General features: G+C 38.6%; 1 protein-coding gene and 1 long non-coding RNA gene across 5 annotated transcripts in view; one reads left to right on the forward strand and one right to left on the reverse strand.

Moving 5' to 3' along the window:
- ZDHHC14 (zDHHC palmitoyltransferase 14) overlaps positions 1-15,285 on the reverse strand; it is a 65,045-nt gene that overhangs the window by 20,821 nt on the left and 28,939 nt on the right. For all 4 annotated transcript variants that reach the window (XM_079971889.1, XM_079971888.1, XM_079971891.1 and 1 more), the window contains exons 3-5: positions 10,773-10,931; positions 3,726-3,863; positions 820-868 (exon numbers count right to left, since the gene is read on the reverse strand). In XM_079971889.1, the coding sequence (XP_079828015.1) occupies positions 820-868; positions 3,726-3,863; positions 10,773-10,931 (346 nt within the window). The remainder of the gene's footprint in view (positions 1-819; positions 869-3,725; positions 3,864-10,772; positions 10,932-15,285) is intronic.
- Positions 2,325-3,554, forward strand: LOC307213785. Its single transcript, XR_013837681.1, has 2 exons — positions 2,325-2,524; positions 3,409-3,554. It is a non-coding gene; the product is annotated as an uncharacterized lncRNA (long non-coding RNA).

Here is a 15,285-nt window from a genome sequence, read left to right on the forward strand (position 1 = left end):
TTCTCTTGAAGTAAACTGGGTAAATTATCACCCAATGCAAAATCATTCTGTCAGGAAGTTTAATTCTAAAAACATACATTCTCTTTTTATTACCGTATTTTTCATCCCATAGGGCACACCGGCCCATAGGACGCACCTAGTTTTTTTTTGGGGGGGGGATAAAGGAAAAAAAATTCCCCCCCAAAACCAGGTTGGGGAATCCAAACCAGGTTGGGGAACAGCGGGATGGCAGCACTCCGCCTTCCTGCTGTCCCCCGAGCTTGTGGGCTGCAGGCTGCTGCCCGCAAGCCTTGCGAGCCCATGGGAACTCCCGCCGGGCTTGCAAGGCTTGTGGATAGCTTCCTGAAGCCTGGAGAGCGAGAGGGGTCGGTGCGCACCGACCCCTCTCATTCTCCAGGCTTCAACGAAAGCCTGCATTCGCCCCATAGGACGCACACACATTTCCCCTTCATTTTTGGAGGGGAAAAAGTGCGTCCTATAGGGCGAAAAATACGGTACTTCTGATAAAATCACTTGCTTGCTCAAACTGTATAACTGCTTTGATAAAAAACGAAAACCATTTTCATATTCTAGTAATAAATGTTTAAAACTATATACACTACTAAGTGACATTTACAGTATAAAATAGGGGTTATCCAAATTGATATGTGTAAATCCAGAGAGAGGGATTACTTGAAGTAAGTCTGAATTTCATATAACTGCATAACCCAAATGTTTGTCAAAGAGTAAACAACTCCAAATAAATCTAGATAGCAATGCTTTCAAAATTTATACAATATTAACTAAGAGCATGCAAATGCACTCCAGTTGAAAGGATATCTTGCAGGACTGTCCTTGAGTGCATTTAAGAATCCTGTTTGTTGAGATCCTGTAGAAAGAATAAATGTAAATATTAAACAATAATATATACTGTCTACATAAAAACAAATCTCAAAATCCAATATACAGTTAGAGTTTCAAAGAACTACAACACAAATTTTGCTAAATTTAGCCTTGAAATTTTACTGAAACTGTTCAGCAAAAATGGAAGTTTTAAAACCAGAATTAACATATGCTGGATGTTTTCTCAATAGTAACACATTAATGTCTGCAGTCACCAGTTCTCCATAAATAAGTTTTCTGTTATCAATCTGTTCATTTCTATCCTATCATGGTAGAAAAACACTGCAAGATTATTTTTAAACATGAAAGGTATCCATAAATATACTTTCTCTCACACAAAAATGTTTCTGTTGGATCAGGAAATCCTGTAAATGCATCATAATATGACCCAAATTCCAAGCTGCTTACGGATTTCTCTGGATACAATTAGGAGACATGATGCAAGGAGCCAGCAATGGATACTTGCTTTAACTCATTAATTTGTTCAGCAAAAAAGAATGACAAGCAATTGTCAAATTAAGGTCCAGATCTATTTTTAACTGCTGACATTTAGGGACAGAGAAAGCTGGGCACTGTTTTGACTCTGTGCCCTGGCAAGAAGTCCCAGCCACCTAACTGAACAACACAGGGCTTTCTAAGGCTACCTCCAGGAGGGAATATCTGTTGGACTGTCGGCCTCAAAAACAGCATTAGTTCATGTCGAAGGAGCAGGTGAAATGGACCTGTCTGCTATCCAATTCTTGCATTTCAAGTGCAATTGAAATTGGAATTTTAAAACATATATTTATGACAATCTCTTGTATACACTCCCTCAAAAATATTTTAACTGCTTTATTAGTTTTGTGTTATGTCTCTGCATTAAATGGGGGAGGGGGAAAGACAAGAGTCTGTAAACACAAGCTAGTGGTTACAGGCAGAGGGAGGTATGGTAGTAGTGGGGTAAGTAAGTGCTGGCTAGTTGAGAAGGACAAGCCAGCATATAAGGTCTGTTCCACAATAGTGCCATCCTCATCCACAATAACATAACCTCAGGATTCCTTAATGTGTTGCTATTTAATGCATGATCAGTTTACAGTAAGACATCAATTATCCATTATCTGGTCATGGAGACTCATCTAGTCTATCTCATCATCACTTGAAAGGGCACAAAAAGCCAGTCTCTCCTGGCTTTACACTTTACGCCATCTACCATGTTGCAGAAGAAACATTGCTGTGGTTTATAAAAACGATTGGCAAAAAAATATAGTTATGTTCAACAGGGATTCCATCTCCCTCCCAATGCTTACTATTAGGTTGGGTGCTGATTTGGGGTGTTTGTACTTGGTGTTGTATACTAGGGAGATGGAGGGATTGTTGTTTGTGTACCAACCACCCTTCTAGCAAGCAGTCTTTCCACCTGAGCTGGCTGAGTTGAAACTGATTTTCTTAGGGGACCTCAACATTATTTCAGAATCAGTCTTATCAGAAGATCTTCAGGACTTCATGGTTGCCATGATAACCATGGGGCTGTCACAATGTGTCATGGCCCAACCTATGTGGCAGGTCACAATGTAGATCTGGAGCTCTCAACTAGGCAGGAAGATGCTGGACTGGAAATGGAGCACAAAGGATCTTCTGTTGCCACAGTTATACCCATGTCCTAGTAACTTGGAAGCTGGATTACTGCAATGTGCTTTACATGGGGCTGCCTTTGAAGACAGTTTGAAAATTGCAGCTAGTCCATAATGCTGTGGTTAGGCTGTGAACATGGACCAGGCAAAGAGATTTCATCTTGCCTGTGCTAAAGCAACTCCACTGCCTTCCATATTTTTTTTGAGCTCAATTCAAAGTGCTGGTATTAATTTTAAAGCGCTACACGATTTAGGACCAGATAACTGTTGGAGGCATCTCTCTTTATCAATCCACATAATCTGCAGCCTTTTTCCAGGTCCTCCTGCTATCTGAAGTGTGGCAGGTGGAAACTGGAGACACACTTTGCTTCCTTGCTTTTGGAAAGACATTGCCAGGAGGCCTATTTAGAGACCTTCTTGCTTCCATTTAGACACCAGGCAAAAACATTTCTGTTTTCACAGACTTAAAAAAACTGCTAATGTAAGCATTTAGAGTGGTTGATTTTATTGAATAGGCTGCTGCTACTTCAATTTTAATTTGCTGTATTAGTCTATGTGATTTATTATTGATTAATTTATTAAATTGTAAAACTGTGTTTCTTACTACTCTGTAGGTTGTCCTAGGAATATAAATCACCTGGCAATTTCATTACATATCTTTAGGTGGCAGGCAGAAACATACTTCTCCCAGGCCTTTGGCTAATTAAACAACCTGTGGCCTTCAAAACTTGTGGGTTTTTGTTTGTTTGTTTGTTTGTTTGTTTATTATGTATCTTTGTGTTTTTATACCGTAGACTGCCCTGTGATCTTCAGATGAATGGTGGTATATAAGTTTAATAATAAAATATGCAAATTAATAAATACAACAGGTTGTGAACGTTGACCAACTATTGGAAATTGTTCTGTTTGCCAATAGGGTTTTCCAGTCAGCAAGGCAGGCCAGAAACCAAAGAACAGTCACAGACCAATGAAACCAATCTGCAGGAAAACTGAGAGCGGGCCAGAATGTTCCCTTTATATGAACTGTTCAACAGTACAACAAATAAAGCTGAATAAAATGCATTTGCCTTAAGATTCTGAATTAAGAAGTAAGCTTAACAGTTGAAAGTCTTGTTAATGATCAAACTAGGTATACCATTTTGGGTATATTCTGAATGTCCAAAAGAGTAAAATGAAAAATAGAGTTTCAAGCAAATGGCTATATATGTAATCTGATTGTACTAGCATACTTACGATGGATGATGTGGGTGATAACGAATGCAAATATAAAGACTGTCAGAAAAGACAGAGATAAAATAAACATATAAAAAAATCTGTAGTTTCTTTTCCCCACACAGTTGCCTACCCAGGGACAATGGTGATCAAACCGTTCTGAAAGAAAAGGCAGAAAAAGAATGGAACACAATTACAAAAACAACAACAACAGACCTGCTTGAGAAAATTGTTGTAGCCATGTTCAGGGGTCTACCTGAAGATGCAGTCAAGTAAAACTGGTGATAGGGAAGATGTGTGTGCAAGCTCCACCCCCAAGGTCACATGAACTGCTTTTAGATCTTCACATGACAACTACGGTAGGGAATTTAAAGTGTGTTCAACTGAACACACTCAAACTCTCTTCAAGAACAGAAACCCTTATTAGCCTGGGATCAATTGAACATGCTTTAAAACCTTCTAATGTCATTTGCACTAATCATACAATGATCTTAAGAGCTGTTGTCACACATATATGCCCCTGTCCCCAGTTTTTTTTTATCATATGCTCATGTGAATGCTTGAATATAAATGACAAAAACATGACCAAAATTGGATGTTTAAATGCATATTTTTATCATAGTCTTTTGTCTTTAGTCTTACTATTTTTTTATAAATCTCTTTCAAAGTACAGTTAATTTAAATGCCATGAATAGAACAGGGAATTAAGGAGAAGGGAACAATTACATTTATCCCTATTCATTTAACACTTTTTTCTGCAGGATAGCACAGTTGGTACAGCACGAGACCGTTAATTTCAGGGTTGTGAGTCCTACATTGGGCAAAAAGATTCCTGCATTTCAAAGGATTGGACTAGATTATCTTCATGGTCCCTTCCAACTCTACAATTCTATGATTCTGTCTCAGTCCAGGGAATGTGAGAAGGTAGTGATTTGGAGGAGAACGTCATATGGACAAGAGAGAATGGAGGTACAGGAAGCTTACTATCAACATTAAATTTGATTATTTAATTTATATACTGCTTAATATATTAAAAAATATCTCTAAGCAGTGTACAGAAAACTGAACAAAAGACAACTTAAACATAATATAACAAAATACACAGTTAAATATAAAATTGTTACATTAATCTTCTTCTTCTTCTTTGGTGATCACTCGTGGCCGAGTAAGACTGTCTTCCATAAACACGGTTTTAACACAGTAAGAGACTGTGGAGGCCAATTCTGGATCCACACGTCCTTCCACAGTGGGGACATTGGTTTCCGGGCGGGAGTTGAACACCGTGTGGATTTGCCAAGCATGTCTTCCTCCTAGCACGCTTCACCCTTGCATCCTGAGTTTGAGTGTCTTCAAAGCCTATGACACATTTGGTAAAGGCTGTTCTCCAACTGGAGCGCTCACAGGCCAGTGTTTCCCAGTTGTCAGTGTTTATACTACATTTTTTTAGATTTGCCTTGGGACAGTCTTTAAACCTCTTTTGTTGACCACCAGCATTATGCTTTCCGTTTTTAAGTTCAGAGTAGAGTAGTTGCTTTGGAAGACGATCATCTGGCATCCGCACAACATGACCAGTCCAACGAAGTTGATGTTGAAGAATCATTGCTTCGACACTAATACAAGGTTACTAATATATATAAAACTATATCAATTCATGTTCCTTCTGACACACCCTCCTTCTCAGTCTCCAGGTTCTCACCCACGGTTCAGCAAAGTCTCAGCTCACCCACAAAAAGTCTCAGATGACAGTATGGATGAGCTCAGAATCAGAGATGTTAAGATAAGTTATAGTGCCACTGTATTCTGCTCTGGTCAGACCTCACCTGGAGTACTGTGTCCAGTTCTGGGCACCACAGTTCAAGAAGGACACTGACAAACTGGAACGTGTCCAGAGGAGGGCAACCAAAATGGTCAAAGGCCTGGAAACGATGCCTTATGAGGAACGGCTAAGGGAGCTGGGCATGTTTAGCCTGGAGAAGAGGAGGTTAAGGGGTGATATGATAGCCATGTTCAAATATATAAAAGGATGTCACATAGAGGAGGGAGAAAGGTTGTTTTCTGCTGCTCCAGAGAAGCGGACACGGAGCAATGGTTCCAAACTACAAGAAAGAAGATTCCACCTAAACATTAGGAAGAACTTCCTGACAGTAAGAGCTGTTCGACAGTGGAATTTGCTGCCAAGGAGTGTGGTGGAGTCTCCTTCTTTGGAGGTCTTTAAGCAGAGGCTTGACAACCATATGTCAGGAGTGCTCTGATGGTGTTTCCTGCTTGGCAGGGGGTTGGACTCGATGGCCCTTGTGGTCTCTTCCAACTCTATGATTCTATGATTCTATGATAAGTTCTCTTGACTGGTTGGGAGGATGGGTAGAGTCAGCTTTTGTACACAAAAGACCAAATCAGTATTGTCAAAAACCACTGCTGAAAAACTAATGGGATAGAAGATACAGGGGCCTTTGTATAACATACCAGCAGCCTGGCTAATTCAACTGATATCATTCACATCTGTGCTTGTTTGGCAATATGTAATGTTGTGGTTTCCTTTGTAGCCCCTATGATTTCATAATTTATGTGCATCCATTTTGGGGCTGTTCTTCATTTATCTGTTGTTGTTGTTGTTGCTGTTGTTGTTGTTGTTGTTGTTAAAAACCCAGTATGGATGCTTGCAGTACATACTGCCTTTTCCTGCATTTGAAACATTTGTAAATGCAGCAACATAAGAATCCTGCAATTTCAATGCTAGTAATCATTTCCTGCAGATATGGGAAAAGATACATAGCACCTTCAAAGAACTTGGGTTTAAGACTAAGAGACTAATTTTTAGCAAGTCAACTGTTCCTGCAAATTTTTCACTTGCTTTACTAGAATTAGAACAGAATAGTGCCCCTGGGGTATACACAGACTTCCAAGGCTGTTTCCATAGCCTAAACAAATTCATGCAGGCACTGTGTAGCAACTGTCTCATAGGTGAGGGGGGAAGAGGTTCACATGGCCTTGGTAGCAAGCTGGTATTTGTTACTGAACCTAATCTTCCCCATTTCAATCTAAGAAGAAGGGAACATTTTGCAGAGACCTTTGACCTCATGCAGGGCTTTTGGGAGTGCCCCAAATCTCAGGCTACAATTTGAGATTAGCCCCTGGATCTCTTTTACTTTGTGTGGACTTGATCTGGCTCATGGGCCTTATAATATGTACCTTCAAACTCAGGGACAGAAAACCAAAAAGGAAACTGAAAGGGCTCTATAAAAATTTAATATTGGACTGTTTCCCAGCTGCAGTTGTTCATACAATTTCTCTGTTTCTAAGTAGAATATTAATAGTTTTCAATTAGGATTAGACAGCATTAAAAGAGAACATTTGATGACAGAACTATTCAGAACTATGTGTGTTAATGCTAGGATTTAACACAGTGGGCAGTATCCAAATAAGTCGTTCTGTCAGTGCAAGGATTTTCACTTGTGCAACAAAACTTCCCCCCTCCTTCCCCCCGTATGTCCCCATATCTATTCTGGCATTCCCCACAACCCTCTAGAACAGATTAAGGGAGGGTGCAGGGTGCATGGTGCATTCAGGGAGTGGAGAGGGGCGAAGTCCTCTTGCAGAAGCAGAAACCCTTGTGTTGGTGGAATCAGTTGGTTGAATACAGCTCAGCAGTTCCCTCTCCCCCAAGGTGGCTATCAATGGCTACTTGCCATGATGGCTATGTTCTGCCTCCACTGTTGGTGGCAATATGGCAATATGCCTCTGAATATCTGTTGCTGGGAATTGCAAGGGGAGAGAGTGCTGCTGTGCTCAGTTACTCCATAGGCATCTGGTTGGTCACTGCCCTTGGCCTGATCTAGCAGGGCTTTTCTTATGTTCCTGTTGGATTTTGTCCTGCTTTTGTATCCTGGAGGGAAAAATCTGTCAGTCTGTTCAAGAGCCTGGTCAAGGCCCATTTCAGATAAATTGCTGCAAGATTATCTTAAGTTTTTCTCTGGGTTAAGGACACATAAACCGCATCCTATATCTTCTACCTAAGAAACAATGGTTGCTTACCATGATGCCACATTCAGTACAAATCTGTTTCATGAATAGTTCAAGCTCCTTGAATACCTCTTGAATGTTCAGTAAACCATGAAATACAAAAGGATCACCTGTTGTAATCACCCTCACATCTTTAATTATAAAGGCATTAAAGGATTACTCTTCAAGGATTACTTTGAACAGTAGAAATTACCTTAGAATTAGACCTAGCTTTGTTCAACAAGAACAGTTATCAAAAAACAAGGATAAGGATATAGAAATAGTAGGGTCCAAAAAATCCCACCCTTATGGTGGGTGTGGGTGTCCGTGTCCCAGATGATGTAAAACAAATCAATTCACATTTATTCCAGAAAGCAAGTACAAAAAAACCTTAAAATTCATATTTGTGCATTGAATTCTTTTTACCTTTTAAAAAATTAAAATTAAAAACTTTTTAAAAATCAAAATATGGGGAAATGGGAGACCCTTACAATACTAAGCTGCAAGAATAGATATTTTAAAAGAATGGTATGGGGAAGGCTTAGTAACTCAAGCAGAAAGCTTTGTTTTGAAGAGACTACTGAAATCAATGCTGTGGTATCATGAAGAAAACCAAGAGGAAATTACTTATAAAATTCCATTTTTTCATACACACTATACTATACTATAACAGTATAGTATAAAATATAAATCTAACAAGAAATCTAGAGAAAAATAGGGGAGGGGAGGGATTAGGAGGAAGGGTGTATTAGTTTAATTCTTATTTATATACCCTGTAGTATAGAAAATCAATAAATACATTAGATACCCATAAGGTATCAAATAAGAAAGAAACCATGTCTAGAACTTTCACCACATACCTTAGCATTTCATAATGAATTCTTAACAAGTAAACATGGTGTGTTAGGTGACTTGTCAATATGGTCTCAAACCAGAGACTCTGCTAAAAATTTACTATCTGAGCAAGACGTAAAAGCATTAGCTGAAATTTCATTGGCAATGGGCAGCACAGGACCCCACTATTCCAATACAGTGGTACCTCTGGATGTGAACGGGATCCGTTCCGGAGCCCTGTTCGCATCCTGAAGCGAACACAACCCGCGTCCGCGCGTGCATGGGTCACGATTCGCCGCTTCTGCGCATGTGCGTGACGTTATTTTGAGCGTCTGCTCATGTGCGAGCGGCAAAACCCAGAAGTAACGTATTCTGTTACTTCCAGGTTGCCGCGGAGCGCAACCTGAAAACACTCATCCCGAAGCTACTTCAACTCAAGGTATGACTGTACTTTCCAACGAGAGAAGCATTATTAGCTTGAATTAGAATACACTGAGGTAACCGAGACTAGAGCTGAAATTTTATTTATATCTGAAAACAACAAGTACTTAACAAGTCAGTTCTATTTTATTATTTTGGAATTTGATAACAAGCCAGGGACACTTCTGAGGATATCAGCTAGTGATCTACATTGGAATTAAGTACTGAGGGATACAACTGGATTTGGGTTAAGATTCTAGCAAGAACAACATCTGTGGAGTTAAAAGAAGAATTTTATAACATATTTGACTCCCTATAGACTTAGTAGGATATATTCACCAGTACAAAGTAACTGTTGGAGATGTAGTAGGCCTCAAACAGACTTCTTGCATATAATTCAGAGCTGCCCAATTATTTAGCTGTATGTATTTTAAATCTGGAATTTTATTACAGAAAGGCTTGGCTACAAGTTACCAATGAATCTTAAAACAGTTTTATTAAATTATTAAAGAGGAGGATTATTAGAGGAGGATTTCAAGGTAATATTAAATCTATTATTTGATGCAAAATATACTGTATTATATTGTCTGAGTTACAGAGAATCTTCAATGCAGGCATCCTCCCATTTACGCGCGAGCAACTCACACACAACCACATATATGTGAGGCACCAGGAAATAAATAAATAATTCAATTCTAACCTGAGATGGTGGAGAGCTTAAAAGTCCTGTGGCTCGCGAGGAGACCCTTCCCTGAGCCCAAAAAGGATGTCAGTGAGCCAAAAGTCCAGAAAAAAGACTCTAAGGGCTCCAAAATGGTGCACAGGAGCTCTCGCTGCCGCTGCGCTACCAGGCTCTGTCAATAGATTCTGGACTCCTAGACTCCGTATGCAGTGTGTGTGTGTGTGTGTGTGTGTACACAAGACTACTTTTAAGCACAGATTTCAAAGTGGCCAGCGGGGGGGGGGGGGGGGGGGACTATGGATGAAATATGTTTCCACAGGCACCACACAGATTCAGTCTATAATACAGAAGAGATATTGCTTAACGAACTATATTTTGAAATACGTAACTTTAAACATTATCCCCTCTTATTTAGCCTTCAACACCAAAGTTAGGGCAGTGTATTCAACACCAAAGTTAAGCCATTATATTCCACAGCAAACTAGTAAGAAAGCTAGGAAGTGCCTTATCTTTTATTTTTACTGCAAAAATGTATGCCCTGTTAAAATAGATGTTACATTTAAGCTTTCTTTGTTTTGCCCCAGGTTTCCAGGTGTTCTGACTCACAAAAGATTCCTACTATAAATGTGACAGGTGTAGCCTGTGGCTCTGAATCAACCCAAAGCTCCATGGTTTTATTTCAAATTGAACAAAGAATTGAGAGATGAATCACTGTGACTCTTAACAAGAGGGAATGCTCAAACAGGAAAACTGAACTGAAATGGAATATATATAGTGCACAAACAGAAAAGTTTAGCAGGTTGAAAACTTTATTTTTGGCTCTATCAAGCCCGAAAATACACAAAAAAGTTATACTTTCATAGAATTGGAAGGAATCCTGAGGGTCATCGAGTCTAACCCCCTGCGATGCAACCTTGGCTTAAAAACCTCCAGTGAAAGAGAGTCAACAATCTCCCAAGCGAGTCTGTTCCGCTGCTGAACAGCTTTTACTGTCAGAAAGTTCTTCCTGCTGTTTAGTCGTAATCTCCTTTTCATCATGAGAAACACCAAAATATACTGACCAGTACATATTAATCTTTCACTATATCTAGCAAGATCTGTATATTAATTTTTGGGTATATGTTTTTACTCACCTACACAGTTATCACAAAGGCTGCAATGTGAGGCACGAGGTGGGCGAAAAATCTTGCAGGTAAAACAGTATTTTAACTTCACTGTCTGCCCATTGATGAGTACTTCTTTTGTTCTGGGAGGTGGACGATACCCTCCTGAACTGGAGCCATTTGCAATTTCTAAAAATGGAAATAAAAACAATAAGTTGAAAGATTGAGTTTTCATCCAGTATATGTGGAATAAGTACATTACTGTAATTTTTAATATAATCTAGATGAATTGGAAATAGTTAACTAAAATTGTCCTTTAAATCCTTTTTATAAATAAGGAGGGTAATATATAACAAACTGAACCATATTAGGTCCTCTTTTGATTGAAAACATGATGTTATATGAGAATCTTTACTTGTCCCAAATGCAGTGTCAAAGATGACATGCAGAAAAATCTGCTAATTCCTACACTTCCTTTGGAGGGAAATTAGTTCTGAAGGTGTTTAGCCCAAACATCTTATGCATTATGATCATTACTGCATCCATACAGTACTGTGTGATTCTTTTCAGGAGCCTATAGCCCTATGCCAACTTACTGGGGGGTGACCCCACTGAACTCAATGGGCCCTACTTCCAAGTTAACCTGCATAGGTATTATTTTCCGATTGTAGATTTCATTCTCTAAGGACAAACACGGTAAGAGACCTCTGTGCCAACCATAAGCAGTGCTATAGCAGGGGGTGGGGGGCTAGCCGGGTTTCTTGCCCCGGGTAAAGCCTCCAGAGGGCACCATTGAGACTCCCAGCCTGTGTGTGTGCGTGTGTGTACACAAATGTATGTGGGGAGTGTGTGTGCCAAACTGGGTCTTTGACCTGGGTGAAATAAAGCCTAGTTTCATAACGTGCTAAACTACATGCATATTATTATATGCATATATTTGTCTTACCCATAATATTTAAATATTTATATAAATATATAATATTTATATTATATATATATATATATATATATATATATAATATTTATATATTTGCAATATCTCTATCTTAAAGTGTATTGAAAAAGTTTTAACCTGAAGAATACTTTTAACAATGTTTTAAACTGCATATTAATTGTGTTTTTATTTTAATTAATAGTTTTAATTGTTTTGTTTTACTTTGGGAGGCACTCAGACAGGTGATATAGATGGAGTTAATTTATTGCCTGGAAGTAAGCTCCATTGAATTCAGTAATACTTATTTCAGAGTAGAAAGGTAGCAACCAAACCCAAAAGAATTTGCTTATTCATGTTGCTACCTTCACATGGCCAGTTTTTGTGTGCTGACTTAAAACAAGTGAGTCCGATCTCCATTCACATAAATTAAAGATCTGTTAGATGAGTGTATCTACACAAAGTCATACTTAGAACCCTTGTTGCTCTTCCTAATGCTGTTAATTCTGCTGCATCCTTATTGTCATCTGTGGCCCTGAGAGGCCTTCTTTGACCTGATTTAACTCCAGCAGAGCACTTGGCACCTTCTGAAGCACCCTTTTTGCTGGCAAGGCAACTTTTTGTTGGTGGTGGCAAATTTGCACTTTGCTCTAAATACTTTGAGGACATATCTCCTCCAATTAAAACATTTCTGTTCTGTACTACCAATAACTTATGGTGGCATTTGGGATTCTCTTTCACATTTTCTGCTCACAGCCCTGAGACAAAGGCTGACAATGAATAGTCCAAGGTCTCCTAAGGAGCTTCATAGATGAACCATGATTTTAACCCTGGTCTCCTACACCTTAGTCCATTTATTATCCTTCCACAGTATGGGGGGGGAAAGCCATAGAAGCGAGAAAGTTGGGGTGGGGGGAATAATCTTTTTCCATAGGGCTGAAAGTTTAGTGGGGGCCTTGTTAACAGTTCTGTGTGACACCTTTAAGATTGATCAGTTCAGGCTCCACACCTGCTTGGTAGCCATCCCTATAGAATTTAGTGAGGATTACTTCTGCGTAAGGTATGGTTATTGTGACATTAGTCCACACTAGAAGGGGTCTCTGCTTTCACAATTGATAAACCAAGGTCAAACACTGTTTCATTTAGTTGAATGTGATGCTTTTGTATCCATACCTTTGCAAGGGAGGAGGATGGGACGAAAACCAGAACAAACTGGGTTATCTGTCATCTAGAATTCTTATTTCTTTAGTTATTACTTACTCTGAACTTTACAGGACAGATTAAGCTCTGAAACTCATTTAGGAATTCTCAAAAGCAATGTTGTAATGTATAATAATAGCAGGTTCCCTTAGAAAACAAGGGCATCACAGGGAATCTGTGGCACAGCAATTTTGAATGCATGTACTTGTGTGAACATTATCCCTTCCTGACCTAAAATACTTTATAAAAACGTGTCACGCACATTGCGAGCAAATGGGAAAATGACTTTATTTATTATGCAGGAACACCACTGTGTTAGTACACAAAAGCAGCATGCTTTGTAAGGGTAGTTAATATGGCCTATTTTGCAGTACCTGAGAACAGGAAAAATCTGTGACAATCCCCCAATTAATAAGGATTTTAAAAAACAAACACTGCATTCTGTGTGACTAGCTAACATCTGAAGGCTCTTTATACTTCTGCCACTCTGTTTGGTAAGAACAGAAACTTAATCAAATTGCATAATGATCACTTAAACCAACTACTAATATGTCCACATCAATACCATGAGTGCAATTAACTATCCCAAATAGAAGTACTTTGTGCCCAAACTGAAGAACTCATTAAATTAGAAATCCTTAAATGAACTGAAGACATCAAATTAAAGTTGAAGTATAAATGTAATGACATCCAAGATGATCAGACAGCATCCACTCCAGTGCATCTGCTCAAAGAATTTTACAAATTCCCAGATACTCGTATTTGCCATGGCAAGATAGCACCTAACACATTTATTCTGCATTATGCTCTAAGATAATCACAACGTGTTGGATCTTTTTAAACTTAATAACCAACTGAAAGCAGTCTTGGTTGCCAGAGTACACACATAAATAAGCAGAGTGGCACAATAAAAACTTACGCCTTGTAATATTAGGGTAGGAATTACAAGCCCCTGAATAGTTCCTGACGTTAATAAGATTCAGTATGACCTTAATTAACCATACCCCAAACTAATGAAAAAGGTCCTTGACCAAATCCTCCAAACTCTATTCTTAATTCAGCCCTCACATAAATATATATACAAATACATATGCAAATGTTACTTAGAGGACAAACTTCTTTGCTTATCTCCTTCCTCAAACCTGTACAGTGAACAAATGCTAAATCCCTCCATTTGCAAGTGTTCATAAATACTGATATCAGTCTAAAAGTCTGTGCTCTTAGCCAAGAAAACTACGTGCAATTTTCTCCCTGGTTTCCTAACCTGTAACTTCATCTGGTTTCACCACTACAGGAATAGATGCAAGACAGTACCTTTCAACATAAAACATTCTCTGCTAACTTATTTATACTGTATTAACAGCTGTTTCCAAAGGCTTATTATGCAGTTTCATTATTTATAGCTGGAAAGAGGGAACAGCAGTTGGCTCATTCAAAGCAAGCAAACGAACACTTTATTTGGACCATCTACATTTAAAATGCTGAAAGCAAGCTTTAATGTTGCAAGATTCTTCCAGGAGAAAAAAATACAAAAAAAGCCCCCAATGGTCCTGCATTGGATATTTACCCAGTCTTACAGATTTGATCTCAAATATGCTAGAAGATGGAGGAAATTAGTTGAAGCAAACACCAAGGGATTATCTCAGTGTTCCAATGAAGCAGGGATAGAGAGGAAGTAGAAATGACTTGCACTTCGGTCATTTCTTGATGACAGGGGCAGATACATGTTGCCCAATGTGATGTCAAAAATGTGCATTTCTCATGGGTCTTGGAGGAAATGGGAATGGAAGAATTAACTACTTCCTTTTCCTCCAATGCTGCTTTTTTGAAACTTCTGAAGTGGCCCATATTGGAGCCTGACAAAACAATTTAGAACTTTTGTTGGATTAAAGTGTATGTTTCAGTTATCAAAAGAAATTACCCAACCCCTTTGTGCCTTGATGTTTAGGCAGCTACTGAAGATATTTTTGTACGAGAAGGCTTTTAAAAATGAAATGATAACTGTACAATCGCAGGAATTGTTATATTGCTTTTAGTTTATTGGGATTTGTAATTTTTGTATTTTATCTTATTTTAATTTATTGTATTGTACTGTTTGTACACCACCTCAGTAACTTTTGGTTGTGAAGGAATCTATACATCTGCAGATATATAAATAAAAGAAAGAGGAATACCTCTAATGTAAAAACTGACATTACCTCCTGTTAGAAAAATGAATTTAGCCCATCACTACAAAAATACAAAGTTTTTCAACAGTTTAGATCGGAGATGGTGAACTCCATATGCTAATTTATGGGTGATTTAAACATTTGCTCATGGAATGTTTGAGGGTTGGGGACAGCAATAAAAAAGAAAAAGTATAAAACAACTTAATGAAACAATGACACAACATTATCCTCAGTGTTTGAAACT

The sequence above is a fragment of the Podarcis cretensis genome (genome assembly GCF_951804945.1).
Source record: "Podarcis cretensis genome assembly, chromosome: 3".
Classification (NCBI taxonomy): Eukaryota; Metazoa; Chordata; class Lepidosauria; order Squamata; family Lacertidae; genus Podarcis; species Podarcis cretensis.